This window comes from Erinaceus europaeus, chromosome 2 (assembly GCF_950295315.1).
Source record: "Erinaceus europaeus chromosome 2, mEriEur2.1, whole genome shotgun sequence".
Classification (NCBI taxonomy): Eukaryota; Metazoa; Chordata; class Mammalia; order Eulipotyphla; family Erinaceidae; genus Erinaceus; species Erinaceus europaeus.
Window position 1 is genome coordinate 35,297,273 of NC_080163.1, and position 19,515 is coordinate 35,316,787.

General features: G+C 39.4%; 1 protein-coding gene across 1 annotated transcript in view; it reads left to right on the forward strand.

Moving 5' to 3' along the window:
- Positions 1–19,515, forward strand: part of SLC22A4 (solute carrier family 22 member 4) — a 65,974-nt gene that overhangs the window by 35,632 nt on the left and 10,827 nt on the right. The window contains exons 4-8 of the mRNA XM_007519929.3: positions 6,386–6,557; positions 10,816–10,942; positions 14,444–14,544; positions 16,976–17,190; positions 18,903–19,085. Coding sequence (XP_007519991.1) covers positions 6,386–6,557; positions 10,816–10,942; positions 14,444–14,544; positions 16,976–17,190; positions 18,903–19,085 — 798 coding nt within the window. The remainder of the gene's footprint in view (positions 1–6,385; positions 6,558–10,815; positions 10,943–14,443; positions 14,545–16,975; positions 17,191–18,902; positions 19,086–19,515) is intronic.

Consider the following 19,515-nt stretch of genomic DNA (forward strand, 5'->3'; position numbering starts at 1 on the left):
GGCACCAATTCCCACAACTGAGTGCGATGATCAATCTTTGTTGGGCTCAATGTTGTCCCAGTTTGTCTATTGTCTATTGACTATTCATGTAATTAATAGTCTCTAATGTTAAGTCTAATGATTCCTCTTGTCTCAAAAGTCTGAATCTGGTAAGATAATTTGGATCACGGATGATTCACTGGCTGTGGAGATGCTTTGTTCTCTTTGTTGAGGATGGGTATAAACCCTGCCGATGCCAAAATGGAATTGTTTAAATTCCACTCCTGTAATCATCTGTGAACAGTCCCTTGCCATTGGGTCAGTCTTAATGTCTACAGAGAGGAGGAGGAGGGGAGAGCTTGCTGAAGCCACCTGGTCCTGGCAGATAGCACCCTCTTCAGCAGTTCCTGAGGTGGGGGTGAATAGGAGGAGAGCTAGACTTTCATTTAAGAAAAGGTCATATTGTTAGAGGAAATAGAGAGTTCCAGTTCAGTGGTGTTGGAAACTGGATGCTGGAGGAATACAAGACATGAATTTCCCCAAATTTCCACACCAGGCTTTCATGTATAGCAAAACCTATTGTTCATATCTCAGTTTTTAAAAAAATATTTATTGTACTTATTTCAAGAAAGGGCTCAGAACATCACTCTAACATATATGGCAAGTCTTGAGTTCTACCTGCTAACTGTGCTCTACTTTTTAACTTCTTTTTGTATATTAAATTAAATTTGATTTTTCCATTTTATTGCTTTAATGGATAGGACAGAGATAAATTGAGAGATGAGGGGAAGGAAGAGAAAGAGAGAGATATATAGACACCTGTATTCTTCACTACTGTGAAGCTTCCCCTTGCAGGGTGGGAGTGGGGCTCTAACCCAGGTCCTTGCACATGGTAATATGCGCACTCAACCAGGGGTCCCATCACCTGGCCCCCTCTAACTCCTTTTGTTCTGAATCTCCCCAGAGTCCCATTTTCTCCTGCATTTCTTCCTTTAGCTAAAAAGCCCAATGTGAGGCTCTGCTTAAGCCAGACATGCATCAGAGACTAAACAGAACTTATCTCAAATAGAAGACTCTGCCTGAGGCCACCAGACACTATTAGAAACTTCAGGGATCCTTGGAATGGAAAGACAGGGAGTCATGGTGAAGCAAGAAATGTCAAGTTATTGGGCCTGGCTGAGTGAGTTACATGCCTGTGTAGCCTCTGCCAAGTTCTGCTCAATGACCAGGGTTGGAACCCGCCTTTCCAGTGGCATGTGGTGCTACAGGAGGAACCTCATCCTCTTCTCCTGTGTGAGTGAATAAGGTTGGGAGAACCCACCCCCAGGTCTCCTGTTCCCCATTCTGAGAAGAGTGAGAGAGCTGAGGGAAAGTAAGATCAGTCAGAGGCTAAACCAGCAATTAGTGGGGAGGATACTGGATGCACTAGGCTCTCCCTCAGCCTATACTGGGCTTGTTGTAAGTACCTCCCTGACTGAGCTTTATTCCATTGTGCTCTGCAGAGATCTACTGACTTTTGTGTCCTGATAGGCAGTTCTGCATTGGATTCTCATGTCTGAACGTTTAAAGGTGTCACTAAAGACCAGCTTGCCCCCAAGCAGTGAGACTCCTTTGTTAGCACCTTAGGGGTGGAGGACTGTGTCAGAGCGTAACAGCTGCAGGTTTGGCCATAGCACAGCAGCGCTCTCTGGTGTTTTAAAATACAAACAGTCAATTTCGACTTTTATCTGACTAAGAGTTTAGGGTTTGAGTAGAGAGCTTTTTCCTAGGTCTTGACTTTTGCCATTTGGCTCTAGGCAGTGGTTGATAGGACCCCCTGTAATGATAATCTCTCCAGTTTTAAAAGTCTCTACATTAATCCAGGAAGCATAAGTACTCCTGCTCCCAAAACAATGCTGAAATGGCTCCTCTCCTTGTTCTGCTTTTTTAAAATTTATGAGGCCTGGCTGAGTCAATAATAAGAATACTGCCACCTACGGGAAAATAAAGTAGATACACCTAGAAGAGCTAGAATGTACAAGAATGATTCTGGTTCAGAAGGAAATGACCACTCAGAACCAAGGACACTATCCTTACCCATACTCACTGCCCCTTCACAATCTCTTGCTGTTATTAGAAATACTCCCTTTGGCCAATTTAACCAGATAGGTGAAATTCTAGCAATATTTGTCCTCCTTTATCCCTCATAACTTCCTACTAGAATTTATTTTAGACAGTCAACAGTCTCCTGTCTTGACCAATCCATTAACTCAGACATTCCCCAGAATTCCTGTCAACCTCCTCTGTAATTTGTTCCAGCATGCTCAACTATTCAAAGCTGTTTCCTTTTATGCCAAGATGTGTTTGTTTTGCTAAGTATGTGACTAACAGCATCCTTTGTATAACTTTGGCTACTAAGAAACTCAGGTGAAATTAAATTTTATCTATGTCAGTTATGCAGCCATCTATGTCAGTTATGCAGCCATTACCAACCAAATGTTTTTTAAGTGTTTCTAAATTGGAGTTAGAGTGCATGCCAGGATGCTTACTCTTTTAAGGCATATACTTTAGTGGTTACTGCTATAGTCGCAGCTATAATCACACCAACTCTAACTCTAGAACATTTTCATTGCTCCCAAGAGAAACTCTGTACCCATTATCACTTCCCATCCACCTCTCTCCTCCTTTTCTAACTGCTAGACATTGCTCATTCTTTCTGCCTACATGAATTTGTCTACTCTGGACATATCACATAAATGGACTCATAAAATATGTGTCCTTTGTGACTTCCTTCGCTTAATGATTTCAAGGTTGACTCAAGCTTAATGTTTTCCAAGTGGATCCAAGTAGATATCCTATGAAATATTTGTAACACTAATAAGCAATCTACATTTTGTTCATCAGCTGATGAACATTTGGGTTGTTTCCACTTAGGGGCTCTTATGAATGTTACTGTGAACATTCAAGTAAAAGTATTTTGCAGATACATGTTTTCAGTTCTCTTAGGTATACACTTAGGGACTGCCAGGTTATTTTTCCAAATGACCACCTGTATGTATATTTTTCTTTTCCTTTTATTTAAAATTTTATTTATTTATTTATTCCCTTTTGCTGCCCTTGTTGTTTTATTGTTGTAGTTATTATTGTTGTCATTGTTGTTGGATAGGAGAGAGAGAAATGGAGAGAAGAGGAGAATACAGAGAGGGGGAGAGAAAGATAGACACCTGATGACCTGCTTCACTGCTTGTGAAGTGACTCCCCTGCAAGTGGGGAGCTGAGGGCTGGGACCGGGATCCTTACGCCAGTCCTTGCATTTTGCACCATGTGCGCTTAAACCCTTGCACTATTGCCCGACTCCCTATATTTTTCTTTTCTTCAGTGAATAACTTTTTATTTTTCTTTACCTTTAATTTTTCCATTTCTGCACGTCACTTTATTCAAATTATAAGCTACCTACAAATTTTTCAGGGGTTAAAATTAGGTATACAAATATAGCAAAGATACAGATATTTGCTGGCATTCTTTGTTTGCCTCTCTGGTATAGATATTGGAGCTTCACTTTTAAGAAATACTCAGAGACCCAAAGGCCAACTACTCAGAGACCCAAAGACCAACTAGACTTTGCTCTAGGAGCAAAAACCTGGGGGGTGGGGTAAAGAAGATGTGGATAGAGGTCTCCAGTCTGCACAGCCATAAACCATCATTATCTGCTGCCATCAAAATAAGCACCTGTGTACTATTATCTGAACACATGGGAAAATTGTGGCAGCTGTAAGCTATGAAAGATTTGCAGGAATTAGTATTCCTTTCCTGGTGTTCCCTAGAGTGGGGCTGATTTGCCTCTACTTGATTCAGAGACAAGCCCAACAAAGGATAAACGCTCACATCTGGAAGGAGAGGAGTATGTGAAACCCTCACATTTCCCACACATATCTCAACTCAGATATCAGTTTTTCCTAGAAAGTATCCATAGATCAAACAGATCAGGCTTAAATCCTGGTTGTCTCACTTATAACATATGTGTGACTTTTACTTCAAATCTTTAAGTCAACTGATTGTGTATCAATAGGAGTGATATTTGTTCTTATGCCATTATTGTGAGAATTCAAAGAATTACTATAAACACTTAGCCTGGAATCTGGCTCAAAGTGCCTACTAAAATCAATGCTGGCTATAAAGATGAAGATAATGATTATACTATGACAGTGTTCAAGGGAAGTGACTGTCTGAAAGTCAGGGAATAGGGAATTGTACTAACAAGGAACTATTCACATTTGTGACATTCCTGTTGCTCCACCGGAAGGGACAGAAGTAGATTTGGGGAGTTACTGTCTGTCCCTGTCAGACCTTATTCATAGTTACAACCACTCTGCCTTTGTCTGAGACCTGAGCTCAGAGAAGGAGATTACAAAGGAAACCAGTGGTGTCACCTCTCTCTCTCCTATCAGAGTTATGGAAGTATAAGGCATTTCTCTTGGTTACCACCCTACAAAATTCTTATCTGGCCCTATGTACTACCTTTTCCACAATCAAATCCTCTGTTGCTTTGCTTCTAAATATCTCTAAAGGAATAATAATAATAATAATAATAAACCCTATACATTCCTAAACTTATGTTAATCAGTGCCAAAGTGTCTAGAACCCATAGCACAGTGTCTTCCTCTGGAGTGGTAGGAAGGTCACTAACGAGGTTAGAAAAGATATGGAAATAACACTCAGGCCCTAGCTTTGGAAATTAGTTTAAAAAATATGAAGTAGGTCTATTGTCTACAGTCTGGGATGCAGATGTATACAGTAGTCACTATTTCTATCAGCCTGGCTTTTATTATTCTTTTCATATTATTCTAAATTTGGGGGGGGGGAGAAGAAGAAGATGGAGTAGGAGGAGAAAGAGAAGAAGATGATGATGGTGGTGAAAAAGAAGACGGCGAAAAAGAAGGAGGAGGAGGAAGAGCCAAAGCACTGCTCCTCCATTCATATGTTGCCCAGGATCCAGTCTAGGACTTCACACATGGCATGCCTGCTCTAGAACTGTTGAGCTAGCTCCCAGGCTCATTCTAATTTTCAGAAGCAGCTGTTCAAGAGGAAATGACAGTCATATTCCTCATAAAGTTGAATGAGGAAATGAGGTAGGCAAGATCCTAGGTAGGCAAAGAGAATGGAAAGCCAACTAAAGCAGTAATTTTACAGTTTCTCAGAAATACACTTTTAACTCCTCAGTCTATGCTGTGAGGAAAATCTCTCTTGAATGTCAAGGTTTATCAACCCTTGAAGGATCTGTTTTGTATTCTCTAGCTTATTTCTCCATAAGGGTGAACAGATCTCAATGCAAAGGCAGAACCATTGCCAATGGCTAGATCACTGTCCCTGGGGCACAGAAGCAAGAGTAGACTCTTAAGGAAGGGCCTAAGCTCCCTGACAACAAAAGAAGCTTATTCTTAGACATTTTGCCCTAAAGCAAGAGATGATAGTCTCAGAAAGAACCAGTGCTGAATGGTTTGTTGTGAGACTGAGCATAGCAAGAACCAACAACTACCTACCTGTCCTTTCAGGAAAGAGCCCTTTGTGGTGCTCTGGAAAAACTGGAATTTTGGAGATGTGTGACCATATCAGAGGCTGATAACCAGCAGGGCAGCAGGGCAATTCATTTGCCTTATTGTTCCCGTGCACTATGTCTGCCTATGACTGACTTCTGGGTACAAGGTGGCTGAAGTGGTGGGGGGAGATTCAACCCTGTGTGCACCTCCCGACTCAGTTGGAGTCTGTATATCATTTTTCAAAGCTCAAGGGTGGCTACAGGTTATCTAACATGTCTTGACAGCTGTGTGCTCCTCATGGGCCATATCTGTTTATTTATAGTTAATAATTTTGGGTTATTTACAATTCTGCAGAACCCCATTTGTCTTGGAGGGGACACCCTGTGTGCTCCTTACCCTATGGTTCTCATTTTGGAAACGTGGACTTCTCCTAAAGAATTAAGTTTTGGGGTTGGGCATGATATTCTTGTGACATGAGATGACCATTATTAAAAATATTGATCTGTGATTCCTTTTAAAAATCTCATGAAGAAGATGACTTCATCATTTGTAACAACTAAGTTAGGGATGAGAGTTTTGCAGACACCTATTCCAGGGAGATGAGAAGTTGTACCTACATGTCAACAACTGCACTGTAAATCACTATGCCTCCAACAAATTGATAAAAAGAAAAGAAGTTCGTAAAGTTTCATCCTTTCATAAGATGGTGATAAATTTTACAACACATCTCATCTTCCTCCATCCTGACCACTCCTGCTCTGGACCATGAAGCAAATGCCTTTTCTCTTCTCTAAGTGGTTGAGTTTTTAACTCTAATGACCAGGTAATTATGTAAAAAGCAAATACTAAAGTGAGTGAAAATGCTAACACTCCTCCCTTGTTTTGAACAGGAACAGAAATTCTTGGCAAGTCAGTTCGTATTATATTCTCCACGTTAGGAGTGTGCACATTTTTTGCAGTTGGCTACATGCTGCTGCCACTGTTTGCTTACTTCATCAGAGACTGGCGGATGCTGCTGCTGGCGCTGACGGTGCCGGGGGTGCTGTGCGTCCCCCTGTGGTGGTGAGTGTGGCTCCATCCTAGACAGCCCCCTGCTGTGGGGCCAGCGCATCTGGAGCCCAGAGCTTGGTGCTGACCCTAGAGTGGGCGTGCATGATTTCACTGGAGCTGGCTGAGGTCTGGCCTTGAGAACTAGAAAGTGATTGCCACCTTGTGGGCCAGACACTGGGGTTTGATTCTCCACTGGCCCACAAAACATTGTTCTCGGAAATCAAATTCTCACTCTTGTCTGTTATTCGTTGTTGTTTGTGGAAATGGCCCGATTGGATTTTTTTTTTTTAACTTTTAACTCTGTTCCCTGTTCCTCTGACACTTTTCTCTCATTAGGACATTTTCTTTTTTATGGATTCAGCAAATATGATTTTCTGAAATGTAATAAGCATCAAAAATGTACTAATATCTGCTTTAACTGGGAAAGTTACTTTATTTAATGAATTCCTAAAGAAATGTTTTCTTCTCTCTTTCCATAACCTTCTACCCTAATTTTGACATGTCACTGTGGAAATAACAAATATTTGAGACACCAACTCCTATTTTACTTTATATGATTACCAGAAAATTGCAAGTTAAAAAACAAATTATACCCTCTTCTTTGTGTGTGTATGTGTGTGTGTGTGGGGGGCAGTTGTAGGCAAGGATTTTCCACATCTTTGACTTTTCATATTTATGCAAGGGGGAGAATGTTTCTTTCAGTGGTGAGTCTGGCTCTCTCCACACTCCTCTCTCTCACTAAGTCTTTTTGGTATGATTTCATCAGAGCAAAACCAAATCTCTACCTGCACATAATCAGAATTTCTTTAATTTGCTTGGAACTCACAGATTCTACTAGCCCTTATGGTTTCCCTGTCATTTAGCCAGTTTGCTTAAGAAGTTGCTTTGAAAGTACTTTATCTTGCTGCAACTATTAGATAGCTATGTGGTAGCAGCTAGTACATATTGAACTTTATGGACCTGATGGCTCAGGCTAGACCAATCTGAGTTTCTGCATTTTTATGACCTCTACTTCTGTTGTGGGTTATCTATGTAAATACTTGCCATGGGATGTGGTAGATAGAGGAAACAGTTTTTAAACTTTCTCAGATGGAGGTTGATAGCATAATGTTTATGCAAAAAAAAAAAAAAGTCTCATGCCTGAAGTTCTAAGGTCCCAGGTTCAATCCCCAGCACCACCATAAACCAGAGCTGATCAGTGCTCTGGTAAAAACAAAAACAAAAACAAAACACAGGGGGCAATGTAATCCTGTAGGCATAAAGCCTCAGTGAAAAAGCCTAATGGAAAAACCAGTCAGTCAATCAAGATGTTGGTAATCAGTGCAAACGCTAGAAGAAGAAGAAGTAATTCACTCAAGATACATTATTCAAAGATTATTTTTGCCTGTTTAGTTGAGTCATTTCTATAACCTATGTTCCCTTTCTCTGATTGACATTTTGGCCTAAGAGAAACTATAAAGCATGTTATATGTCATAAAAATATGTGTTTTGAATCATCCATACTACTGTGTGATTCTTCAGAAAACAGAGAAAAGATAAGGATAAAAAATAGAAAGGCTTTGACTGATTAGAAAAGAAAGAATAACTTGCAAGGCTTAGATCTTTGTCTCAGAGTCAAACATCATAGCAAGGAGCAGTTCTGAAAGGTCAGCATCCTGAGGGTTCAGCAGAGAAGGTCCATACCACAAAGAGTTAACTCATTCTTGCCCTTGAGAGATTATTTCTTTTGTTGGTCTCAGGCTGGTCCATGAGTGTTACTGGTTGTGAGTCTGTCATGGGCAGCACTGCCCAAGACAGACTGCCCAAGACAGACTGCAGCCCAGGGACAGCACTAAATAGCTAAGTTCTTGTCCTGAATGTTTAACAACAACCATCTTATCATTTTTCTATAAAAAACATTGTCACTTTCTTCTCACCATCTTGTCCTTCAGATGGGACTCCTGAAGCTATCCTCATCAATCCAGGTGGGCTGGGGTGGGGTGGGGAATTCTTTGGACCTGGTATTTCCCACTCAGAGTATAATGGAGATGCTCCAACAACACCCTTCCTCTGCTTAATTATAATAGACCCAATAGGACTAAAGTGTACAAGCCTGCTTGAAAATCAACTAAGTTTTGAAATGATTATCTAAAGTTGAGACTTTTGCGCGCATACACACACACACACACACACACACACACCTCAAACTATGGCAATTCAAAATTCTGTATTCCTGAGCACAATTGTCTAGAAAAGGGAAGAGAACCTACACTGAGCCACTGAACGTGGGTTGAGTGTTTTGCTTTATGTCCAAAGTTCCCTGTGAAAAGTTTGGCAGGTTGACCACAATTATGAATGGAGTATTGTATGTAGGAGGTGGGAAAGGAACCCACAAGTGAAACATAAAGAAAACTTAGCAGTTTCTGACTGACTAAATGTTAGGAACCTGAGACTAATGGTGACCTGTAGTGCTTGGGGTTTTTCTAAACACAGTCTGGGTGGAGAAAGATACCGCCCAAAAGTAGAGGTACACTTGAGTCCATGGTGATTATGTAGTAAGAAAACCAATGCTATACCAATATGGTTGCCACAAGTAACTATTTAAGTTAAAATTAAAAACTCAGGAGGCTAGGAGATGGCTTACTCAGTAGGGCACACTTTACCATATGCAAGGACCTGGTTTCAAGTCCCTGGCTACCACTTGACAGCACTTGTATGGGGAAGTTTTACAACTGGTGGAGCAGTGCTACAGTGTTGCTCCTTCTATGTCTGCCTTTCCTACTCTCTCTCCCTCCCTCTCTGTTTCTTACCCTCTATAAAAATAATCCACTGGCAGCATTAGAATTGTGCAGAGTGGAGCTCTAATGAGAATCCTGGTGGAACCAAATAAAAATTCATTTTATCAGTTACACTAGTCTCAGTAACTCATAGTCACATATGTTTGGTAGCTATTATATTAGACAATTAAACAGCACAGTTAGAGAACAAGGTAGAAAAAGAAAGTTCTTTGGTGATGGCAGCTATAATTACTGAAGTTTGGTGACCCAGCATCATCAGAGTAGTTTCAGGGACTAGTTAAGTGTATGCTCTAGAAAGTAAAACTAGGGGCCACATCTGGATGAGTGACACATTAGTGTTCAAGCCCTCAGTTCCTGGGGGTTGGGGGAGGAGCGTCACTAGTCATGAAGCAGTGCTCAGATGTCTCTTTTTCTCTCCCATATCCCCTTCCCCTCTCAAGTTCTCTGTCCTATCAAATGAATGTTTTAAAGGCTTTTACAAAAAAAAAGAAGGAAGATACAAACTAGTTTTATTTTTAACCTATATGGATGGGAGCTAAGGGCTGACTGCATTGAATGTTGTGCTTCATTCTGAGCTAATTCCTAATGAGATTTTGAAGAGTTCTGTTAATTATAGGAGTCCTCTGTATGTAGTCTGTTGTCTGTGATAAGTAAATACTAACAAGGAAAACAAGAGGTAGCAAAAGAATGACTAAGAGGTTCTGAGAAATAAAAAAAAAGTAGGAAAGAATAGAAAAGGTAAATAAATGTAATTGTGATGAGTATAAACAGAAAAATTAGTAAAGGGTAGATATCAACTATGTCTGAGCTTTGCTGTAAGTGTGCATAGATTGCTTAAATTTAAAAATTAAGTCTTAGACATTTAAAGAAAAGAAAGACAACATTGACTATTAAAAAAAAATACTGGTTTGGGTTCTCAACAAGATAGGAATCTGTTGAAGTCACAGGTGTCTGTTCACTCATCCTCTCCTTTGACTGAAAAAAATCCTGGGAACACAGATGTTTCTCCATCTTTTATCTGATATGCCTGTAAGCATCACCTTTTGGAGCACCAGTGATTCTCCTAGGGATGGATAAACTGAAAAGACATAGTGGGCTGTGTTTCTCTCTTTTTTGGAGGGATAGGGGTTGGATTTTTTTTTTTTTTATGAGTCACACTGACAATTAAGTTTTTGGTGGTCTTTTCTAGCTTTCCTGGCTCAAACACAGTTAATGTTACGCCTTATGGTCTGGTTCTGCTTTCATGTACAACTGAAATTGCTCTTGCAACTTGATCAGAACTTTGAGACTTAAAGATCTGGGTTTTTGTCTATAACTAAAAGTAAGTTATTCCTATTTGATAGAAATCTCAGGAGACTTCCATCCCAATTTTCTTAAAAATAAATACTAGAATTTGTCAAAGTCAAAGTTATTTAAGGACATCTTACAATTAATAGTACAAAACCCTACTGTTATGAAAAAAAAAACTATGAACGATTACAAATTAATCCTAGGTTTATCCCTGAATCTCCTCGGTGGTTGATATCCCAGAGGCGATTTCAAGAAGCTGAAGCTATCATCCAGAAAGCTGCGAAAATGAACAACATACCTGTCCCAGAGGTTATTTTTGATCCTTTGGAGGTAAGATCGTGTAGATATTGCCTTTTGAGATCGGCTATGTATTCTTGAATTTAATTCAGTATGTTATGAGCACCTACTGTGTGCCAGGCACTGTGTGAGGCTCAATGATGAATAACTCCCAAAAGAAAATCCACTTCAATGGACTATGTATAGTTAAGTGAATGATAGGTAAACTGCTTAGCATATAGCAAATGTTGATACAACATTAATTCCCTTGTCCTAATTTTTCTTCAACTCTTTATTGCTTTTGCTCTACAGTCTGTACATTGATTCAGCCACATACTGGTGATTGTTGAATGTCAAGATTATTTGGAAAACATGTGTGTGAGAGCTGTTCCGCTATGGGTTTCCCCCATGCCTTAATCTCACCAAAGCCTACTAAGGAACCCAAACATGACTGTAGTCTTGCTGCATTATGCCTAGACCTAGAAGGCTGGAGGGTCACTTCAGATGACCATGAGGTGACCGTGAAGAGAGGCTGGTGTTCCTGTGGAAGCAGACTCACTGCCTGACAGTAACAATGGGCAATATCTTCAGTCCTTCCCTGCAGTGGTTTCTAGAGAAAACAAGAGAAATCAGAAACTGTTCCTGTACTTAGGAATATGGAATATAACTAGGAGTATCAAGAGGATTTGATGAGAGATGAGTAGTGATGAGGAAGGAAATGGCAAGTACACAAGTGGAGTGGACTCTGTGTGGCAGCAGAGAAAGGAGCAGAGTGACTCAGGGCTACAGACATAGATCCAGATATTAATTAGACATGTGATCCTGTTTTAGAGGAACTTGCTAAGATCTGAAAGTTCTCACATAAGTAAAAGCAACCATAAAACATGGAAGAGATACATAATTATGCACAAATAAGAACAAAGTTGATGTCAAAACAAATGCCTCTGACAGGTCTTGCCATGAAGAAGTTCAGGCTCAGTGAGGCACAACTGAAGACAAGCCCAGCAAGAGGAAGAGAGCTATGCCTTCCAAATGCCTGGCCATCTGTGCTGCTTACCTACCAAGTAGGTCCTCTTTAGGAGGATATTCAGTAATCTGTGGCCAGAAAGTACAGCCTGATCAGAATAACGAGTCTGGCAGATACTGAGCACAGTGTGTGAATCATTTGCTGCTTGTGTTGACCATATGTAGCACTGCTGTAGTCTAGCTTTTCCAAAGAGGAAAGAGAAGCTGCAAAAGAGTTAAGTAATTTCCCAGGATCACACAACTAGAAGTTTTACTAGTTCTCTCCAGTGCTAACTTGCTAAACGACTGTGCTTTCCACCTCATGTTAGGGGCAGTGGCATTAACATGGTCAGGAGAAAATATTATAGAGTAGCATCACCGTAAAATGTCATCTTTGCCTACTCCAGTCTGCTTTCTGAGTACCTTCAACTTGCTCATACCATCTGACTCAAAGGCATTTTAGTGGCTCCCCACAGGTCATGGGCAACCACTAGAAAGAAGACATTGTTTTGTCCTGAGGTTTCCAGACCTGGAAACTTAACACGATCATCTATGGAGTTTATAAAAATATATTCCCAGGATTGGCAACCTGTGCTTCTGAAAGTACAGGTGGAAGCACCAAGCATATGCTTGATCCACTTGACCCACATGTTCCACCTGTGCATGGCAGCCCTCCTAGGACTCTCTCTTCCCATCAGTATGTAGGGGCTTTGTTTTGTTGAACTAACAGGATTAGACGGCCAAGGTATGTTCTAGAGCCTTACAATGCTGAACCACCTCCCCAGCCACTAGAGTTGTATACTTCACACAATGCAGGAGAAACAACAAGTGTGACTTCAAGCTGTGCAAGGAGGCTTTTAGTTATTGATGGAAAGAAGGATGCCTATATCTAGGAGTACCTGATCCAACAACAGGTCCTTCACCAAAGGTATCTTTCTTAGCCTCTCATTGTACATAAAGCAGATAGTCGCAAAGTCCTTACACTTTGCCCTGAAGAGATCCTCAGAATCTCATAATATCTTAGTTTCAATTCTAATAAACTTTGTTATCAAGATTCCTAACATGTGACAAACTAGCTTCAGTAAATTAAAAATAAAGGAGGGAAGTCCGTCAACAGCAATAAGAAATTGCCACTAGACACCAACAGCTTCTTTTCTTCAGCTGTACAGTAATAATAGCAATCGTTAAAATACAATGGGCATTGTCTGTGGTTCAAGGACTATTTTAGTAAACTTTATAAATATGACTTCATTGAATCTTCTCCGTTCCCAATTATTATGCACATTTACAGAGAAGTAAACAGAGGCTCAGGGAAAGCAAAGTGATTTTTCCCAAAGTCTCCCAGCTCACCCAAGTGTATTTTATTGATGAGTCGATAATAAGAAAAGTATAGGGGCCAAGAGATAGCTCACTCAGTGGAACCTGCAACTTACCATATCAAGACTTAAGTTCAAACCCCAGTACTACATGGGAACATCATAGTCAATACTGGGGCTGCTGCATGGATAGTGGAGGGGTGCTAAGGTGTTCTCCAACCCTTCCTCCCCAATTTTTCTCTCTAAGTAATAAGGAATGAAACAATTTAACTAAAGAGGCTGCTCAGTGGTAGCATTGCACATTTGTTCTGTGGTGTGTTCCTTAATACCACATGAACAATAAAATAAAGGATAAAATATTAAGAACAGAGATGGATCTCAAGGAAGTTTAGGGTATAAGGATTAACTTGTTTAACACATCCCAATGATCATATTTTGGTGTAATTAACACCACCCACTGTTATGGTGGTGATGAGTCAATAAAAGCTATTTTAGCTATCAGGTTTTACAAATTTAATGTCGGGTGTGTGTGTGTGTGTGTGTGTGTGTGTGTGTGTGTGTGTGTGTGTGTAAAATGCCTTCTTGATTCCTCTGCTCCCAACACTGTTTTGTTTTGTTTTTAAAGATAGAGGGTGAAAGACAGAGAAGGAAGAAAGATGAAGAGAGAGAGAGAAAGGGAGACACCAGCACAGGTCCACTGCTCACGAAGCCTCCCCCATGCGGATGTTCTCATGTGGTAGATGGGGCTCAAACCCAAGTCTTTCCATATGGTGAATGAAGTGTGCACTCTACCAGGTGAGCAACCTCCTGGCCCCATAGAGTTATACATTTAAAAGTCTTCTAAAGTGGACCATAAGCATTTTTTAAAAGTTTTATTTATTTATTCATGAGAAATGATAAAGAGAGAGCGAAAGAACCAGACATCACTCTGGTACATGTGCTTCCGGGGATCGAACTTGGGACCTCATGCTTGAGAGTCCAAAGCCTTATCCACTGCGCCACCTCCCAGACCACAACCACCAGCATTTTAAAGTGTCAGAATAAACATTATACAAATTATCTTATTCTCCACAAATTACAGACATTTAAGCACATTTCAGGATGAGGTAATATTTGCATGTGTAAGTTTTTTCCGGGACTCTCAGTTAAAGGCATATTGAGCTCTTACTTAATCCTTTTTTTCTTTCCTTTTTTTTTTTAACTAATCTTATGATCATTATTTATATTATTTTAGCTGCAAGAGCTAAAACCCCTGAAGCAGCAGAAAGTTTTCATCCTGGACCTATTCAAGACTGGGAATATTGCTACAATAACCATTATGTCTTTGATGCTATGGTAAGAATAAATTATTTGAAAATGTAGCATATAGGCCCAGGAGGTAGTGTAGTAAATGAAGACAACTCTCAGTCTTGAAGTCCTGACTTCAGTCTCTGATATCATATGCCAGAGTGATGCTCTAGTTCTCCCTTCTCCCTTCTTTCTCTCTCACTAATAAGTAAATAAATAAGTAAGTAAATATTTAAATATATATAGTTCATAGTTCTTATAACTGATTTGCTTTAATTTAAGAGAATATCAAGACAATGTCTGATTTTTCTTGAGTCAAAGTAAAAATGATAAATTATCCAGAAATACTTCCCCTAACTATTAGATATTTCATTCAGTTATTGGAGGCATTTTAAGATATTGGAAACACTTCTAGTAACTGAATATTGGTGGGGAAAAAAAAAACATCACAGGGATCAATACTTAAACCTCTAGTATGTTGGTTCAGTGAAAGAGTTTTCTACCTTCTTGTAATTATTTTAATTGGCACCAGGATTATGTCTGCGATTCAGTGCCTACAAGGCTACACTCTTCCTGGTGGCCATTTTTGTCCTCTCTTTTCTCTCTTAGACATCCTTTGGTAGAGAGTGAGAAATAAAGAGAGAGAGATGAAAACAGCAAAAACAAAGAAAGACACCTGCAGCATTACTCTATCACTTGTGAAGCTTCACCCCTGCAGGTGGAAGGAAGCCCAGGACTTGCCCATGGAAATATGTATGTTCTACCCGGGGGAGCCACCGACCAGCCCCTGGAAATGACTCTAATGACGTTTCTGGTATCTGAGACTAAGATGCTCAGTCAGCCTCTGCTTCCAGAAACTACTCACAATTGAACAGTGAAATCAGAATAAACTGAATCCCACTTCCCAGGTTAAAGTTTTGACAACTTTATACCTTTGTTAATAGCAAATGGAAAAATTATTTTAAGTCACAGAATAAGTTAACTCTACAGACTAGATTCAATGGTATATCTGCAAAGAGAGAGAGGGAGAGAGAGAGTATGGAAGAAAGGAATGAAAGAAGGAATGGAGGGAGAGAGGGAAGAAGACAGAAGGGGTAGGAAGGACACCATGCCTACCCTGATGGCAAAAATCAAAAGCACAAAAAAAAAAAAAAAGGTGATAATCAGAACTAACAGATTTAGATGAGTGCCTGTCTACTTTTAGGGCCATGCTATTATGTAATAAAAGAAATCAATGACAAAGTGTATGACTGTGTATTAGGTGAATGTGTTTTAGGCACATGGGTTTCCTCACTGTGAACCTCTTTAGCACAGACCATTGTTGGAAAAGTGCCATGAACATTGAACTACAGAGTCAATAATAGAGGAGTTACAGGTTTTATCTTAGTAAAAATCACTAAGGTTCCTAGAATACAGTTTAACTTATTGTTCTGTTTGAATTAGTGCTTGTGTTACCCAACCTAGTATTATATGTATTCTAAAATATCCTAGAGTGTTCCTTGAAACACTTTTCAGATTTTCTCAGTTTTTTCCAGTTACATTAATACTAAATTTCTGTTTATTTAGGAGACTTTGCATTACGTAGTCATTTTTCCAGAATTTTTTCTAGTTTTCCAGTTTCTATGTGGAGGTTAACTGTAATGATAAGATATGTGGTGCACTCTATAGTAGTTTGAAGCATTATAGTATGTTTAACATTTTCCCCAAAAGTGAGTTTTATTGAATCAGTTGGCATTGACTATAAGTGGGTTCTACAGTATAAGTGGATTCTACTTTTATACTGCATATTATTTGGTAAGAGTGGAATATAGATTTTTGTTCACTGATGTGACTGATATTCTTCAATGATAGCTCCAAGACAGTGAGGATGTGCAAACTGTTCAGGAAAAATGGAATCAAACCTGAACTTAACTAGAGTAGGATAGATATTGAATATTAGTAAATCTAGATCTGTACTGACCAATGGAACTTTCTGCAACAAAGAAAGTGTCTTATATCTACCTTGTTTAGTTTATTGCCACTAGCACAGATGGCTATTCAGGAAAGAAGTATGGTTAGTGTGACTGAGGAGCAGAATTTTTATATTTTGTTTCATTTTAATGTACTTACTTATTGTTTGCCACCAGGACTTTGTACCTGTGCCATTCCATTGCTCTCCATAAATGTTTTTCCTTCCCTCCAAGCAGGGGGTGAAAGACACAGACAGAGAGACACCACAGTACCACTCCACTGCTCAGGAAACTGACCAACTAGCATGGTGCTCCCATGCAGTGGCTGAGGGCTTGAGCCTGGGTCCTCACACATGGCAGAGACACTGAGCTGTCTCCTAATCCCAGGACCTGTTTACATTCTTGTATCCCAGAGTGGCTGGTGGCTACTTGTGGAAAATCAAGATCTTTACAGTTTCCTGATCATCATGAAATTTTAAATTCAGGATATTGTTTTGTCATTTTTTTTAACCTTTCCTTTTGTTTTTCAGGATGTTAACTTCAGTGGGTTACTTTGGTCTATCTCTCAACTCACCTAATTTACATGGAGATGCTTACCTGAACTGTTTCCTCTCAGCCTTGATTGAAATTCCAGCTTATTTTACAGCCTGGCTACTACTGAGAATCCTACCCAGGCGTTATATCATAGCCGGAGTCCTGGTTTTAGGAGGAGGTGTGCTTCTGTTAATTCAGTTGGTGCCTGAAGGTAAGAGATTAACCAATATTAACAGTTTGCCAGGAAAGGTGCACACTTTGACCAGGTCAACTATTAGTCATTGTTCCCTGTTTATGCAGTCTTTGCATACCAAGCCATTCAAATGTCAATTAGACAACTGGTAACTAATTTCCAGTTGTGCACAACTCCTCTCAAATAGAAGTCAACTTCTGCAAATGAGAAATAACTAACTACTATGGAAGAGTAGCTCTCTGTCACTTCATTCATAGAAACATTCACTTTTGCTTAAGCCTCTTTGGACCACAAATCCAATTCTCAATTTCTAAATATTTTCTGATCTTTTTTTTCCTTAAGTGTGTATCTAAGTGCTAGAGTTGGTAGTACATGTTAGTTACAGTATAAATTCAGTGATTTATATGACTTGTAATCCATAAGTAGTTACAGGGCACACAAAAAGATACGTTTCTCTTTTCCCCTCTTTTCATGTTTTTCAAATGGTAAGTCAATAGATTAATGTTTTTCATGTTTTTCAAATGGTAAGTCAATAGATTACTGATACATAGTATAGTACACATAAATACATACTTCTTAATAATAAGAAGATAGAAAGGATTAGTTCTTCTCTTTGCGAATTAAGCTCAGTTATAGTAATATGCTAGCCAGTTGCTATGAAACGGAGGTGACAAATGAAAATGAACAAAGGTCACTCAGTGCATAATGGTGCAGAATAAAGTATAGCAAAGCACAAAGCAGCCCTTCCCTTCCTATTTTTGTCCATGTTTACATATTAGTATGTTGAAGATAAAATGTTATTTTGAATATATTATTACAGTATATATAAAAAACAATTCCCTATAATAAACAAAAAGGAAAGCAGTTGATTAAACAAACAAACAAATAAGCACACCCTTTAAGTTTAAGGGGGGAAAAGTAGCCAACCTATTCTAAGACCTTGGAAGAACTATGGTGGTTACTCTTGGGGTTAGAAGGTAGAAAGATAAGGGCCACAGAACTTTGGTGATGGGAGTGATGTATAAGTATACTGCTATTTTTAAAAAATATTTATTTATTTATTCCCTTTAGTTGCCTTTATTGTTTTGTTGTTGTAGTTATTATTGATGTCGTTGTTGTTGGATAGGACAGAGAGAAATGGAGAGAGGCGGGGAAAATAGAGGGGGAAGAGAAAGATAGACACCTGCAGAGCTGTTTCACTGCTTGTGAAACTACTCCCCTGCAGATGGGGAGCCGGGGCTTGAACCAGTATCCTTACTCCAGTCCTTGCTTTGTGCCACCTACGCTTAACCCACTGTGCTACCACCCTGCTCCCACTGCTATTATTTTATAATATTGTAAATCACTAAAAAACAGCTTTAAATTATCATAAAAGATGAGACTAGCTTAGAGTAAGTAGACACTTCCATATATGCTCTTACCAAGTTTTGAAACTTTAGAACACCAAAATCTAAGTCTATAAAATGTACATTTTTCAGTAATTTAAAGTCACTGATCTAAAATGGTGAATATTATCTATTATTTGCAAGTTTGAGAGAACTCATTTAAAAAAAAAAACTTAAATTCTTATAGCAGTTATCTGGTTGGGGGCACAGAATTTCAGTGGTGGGTGCAGTGTGGAACTATATCCGTGTAATCTTACAATCGTGTAAGTCATTATTAAATCATAAGTAAAAAGAGAAAGTATAAGTTCTTAAAGCACTTCTGTTTACATTGGGTCTTTTTTCCAGATTACAACTTCTTGTCCATTGGTCTGGTGATGTTAGGGAAATTTGGGATCACCTCTGCTTTCTCTATGTTGTACGTCTTCACTGCAGAGCTCTACCCAACAGAAGTCAGGAACATGGCTGTGGGGATCACATCCATGGCCTCCAGAGTGGGCAGCATCATCGCTCCCTACTTTGTTTACCTTGGTGAGATATATCTTATAGTTTTTTGTTGTTGCTGTTGTTATACAAAAGTGATAGTTTTTTACTGTGAAAAGTCAAATAACATAGAGAGACAACAACAAAAAAAAGTGTATTTACCTCTTATCTCTCTGCTCCTCTCATCACAGACCTAAAAATAACAAACATTAAGAATTTTGTTAGGTTCATGCCCCCAGGTGGGGAGAAATGTTAGGGGAAGGTGACCAGAAGGCTCTGAACTCCAATTCCATTAGGATCCAGAGAGAAAAGAAGAAAAAGGAAGGACATTCAGAAACAGTGATAAGTACAGGTGTCACTTAGAAAGAGAGAGAAGGCAGGACCATAGGAAAAGTGGACAAATACATATATTCAGACAGTTACAGAAATAATAGTTGGGGGTCAGGCAGTAACGAGCACAGGAACCAGCCTAAGAATC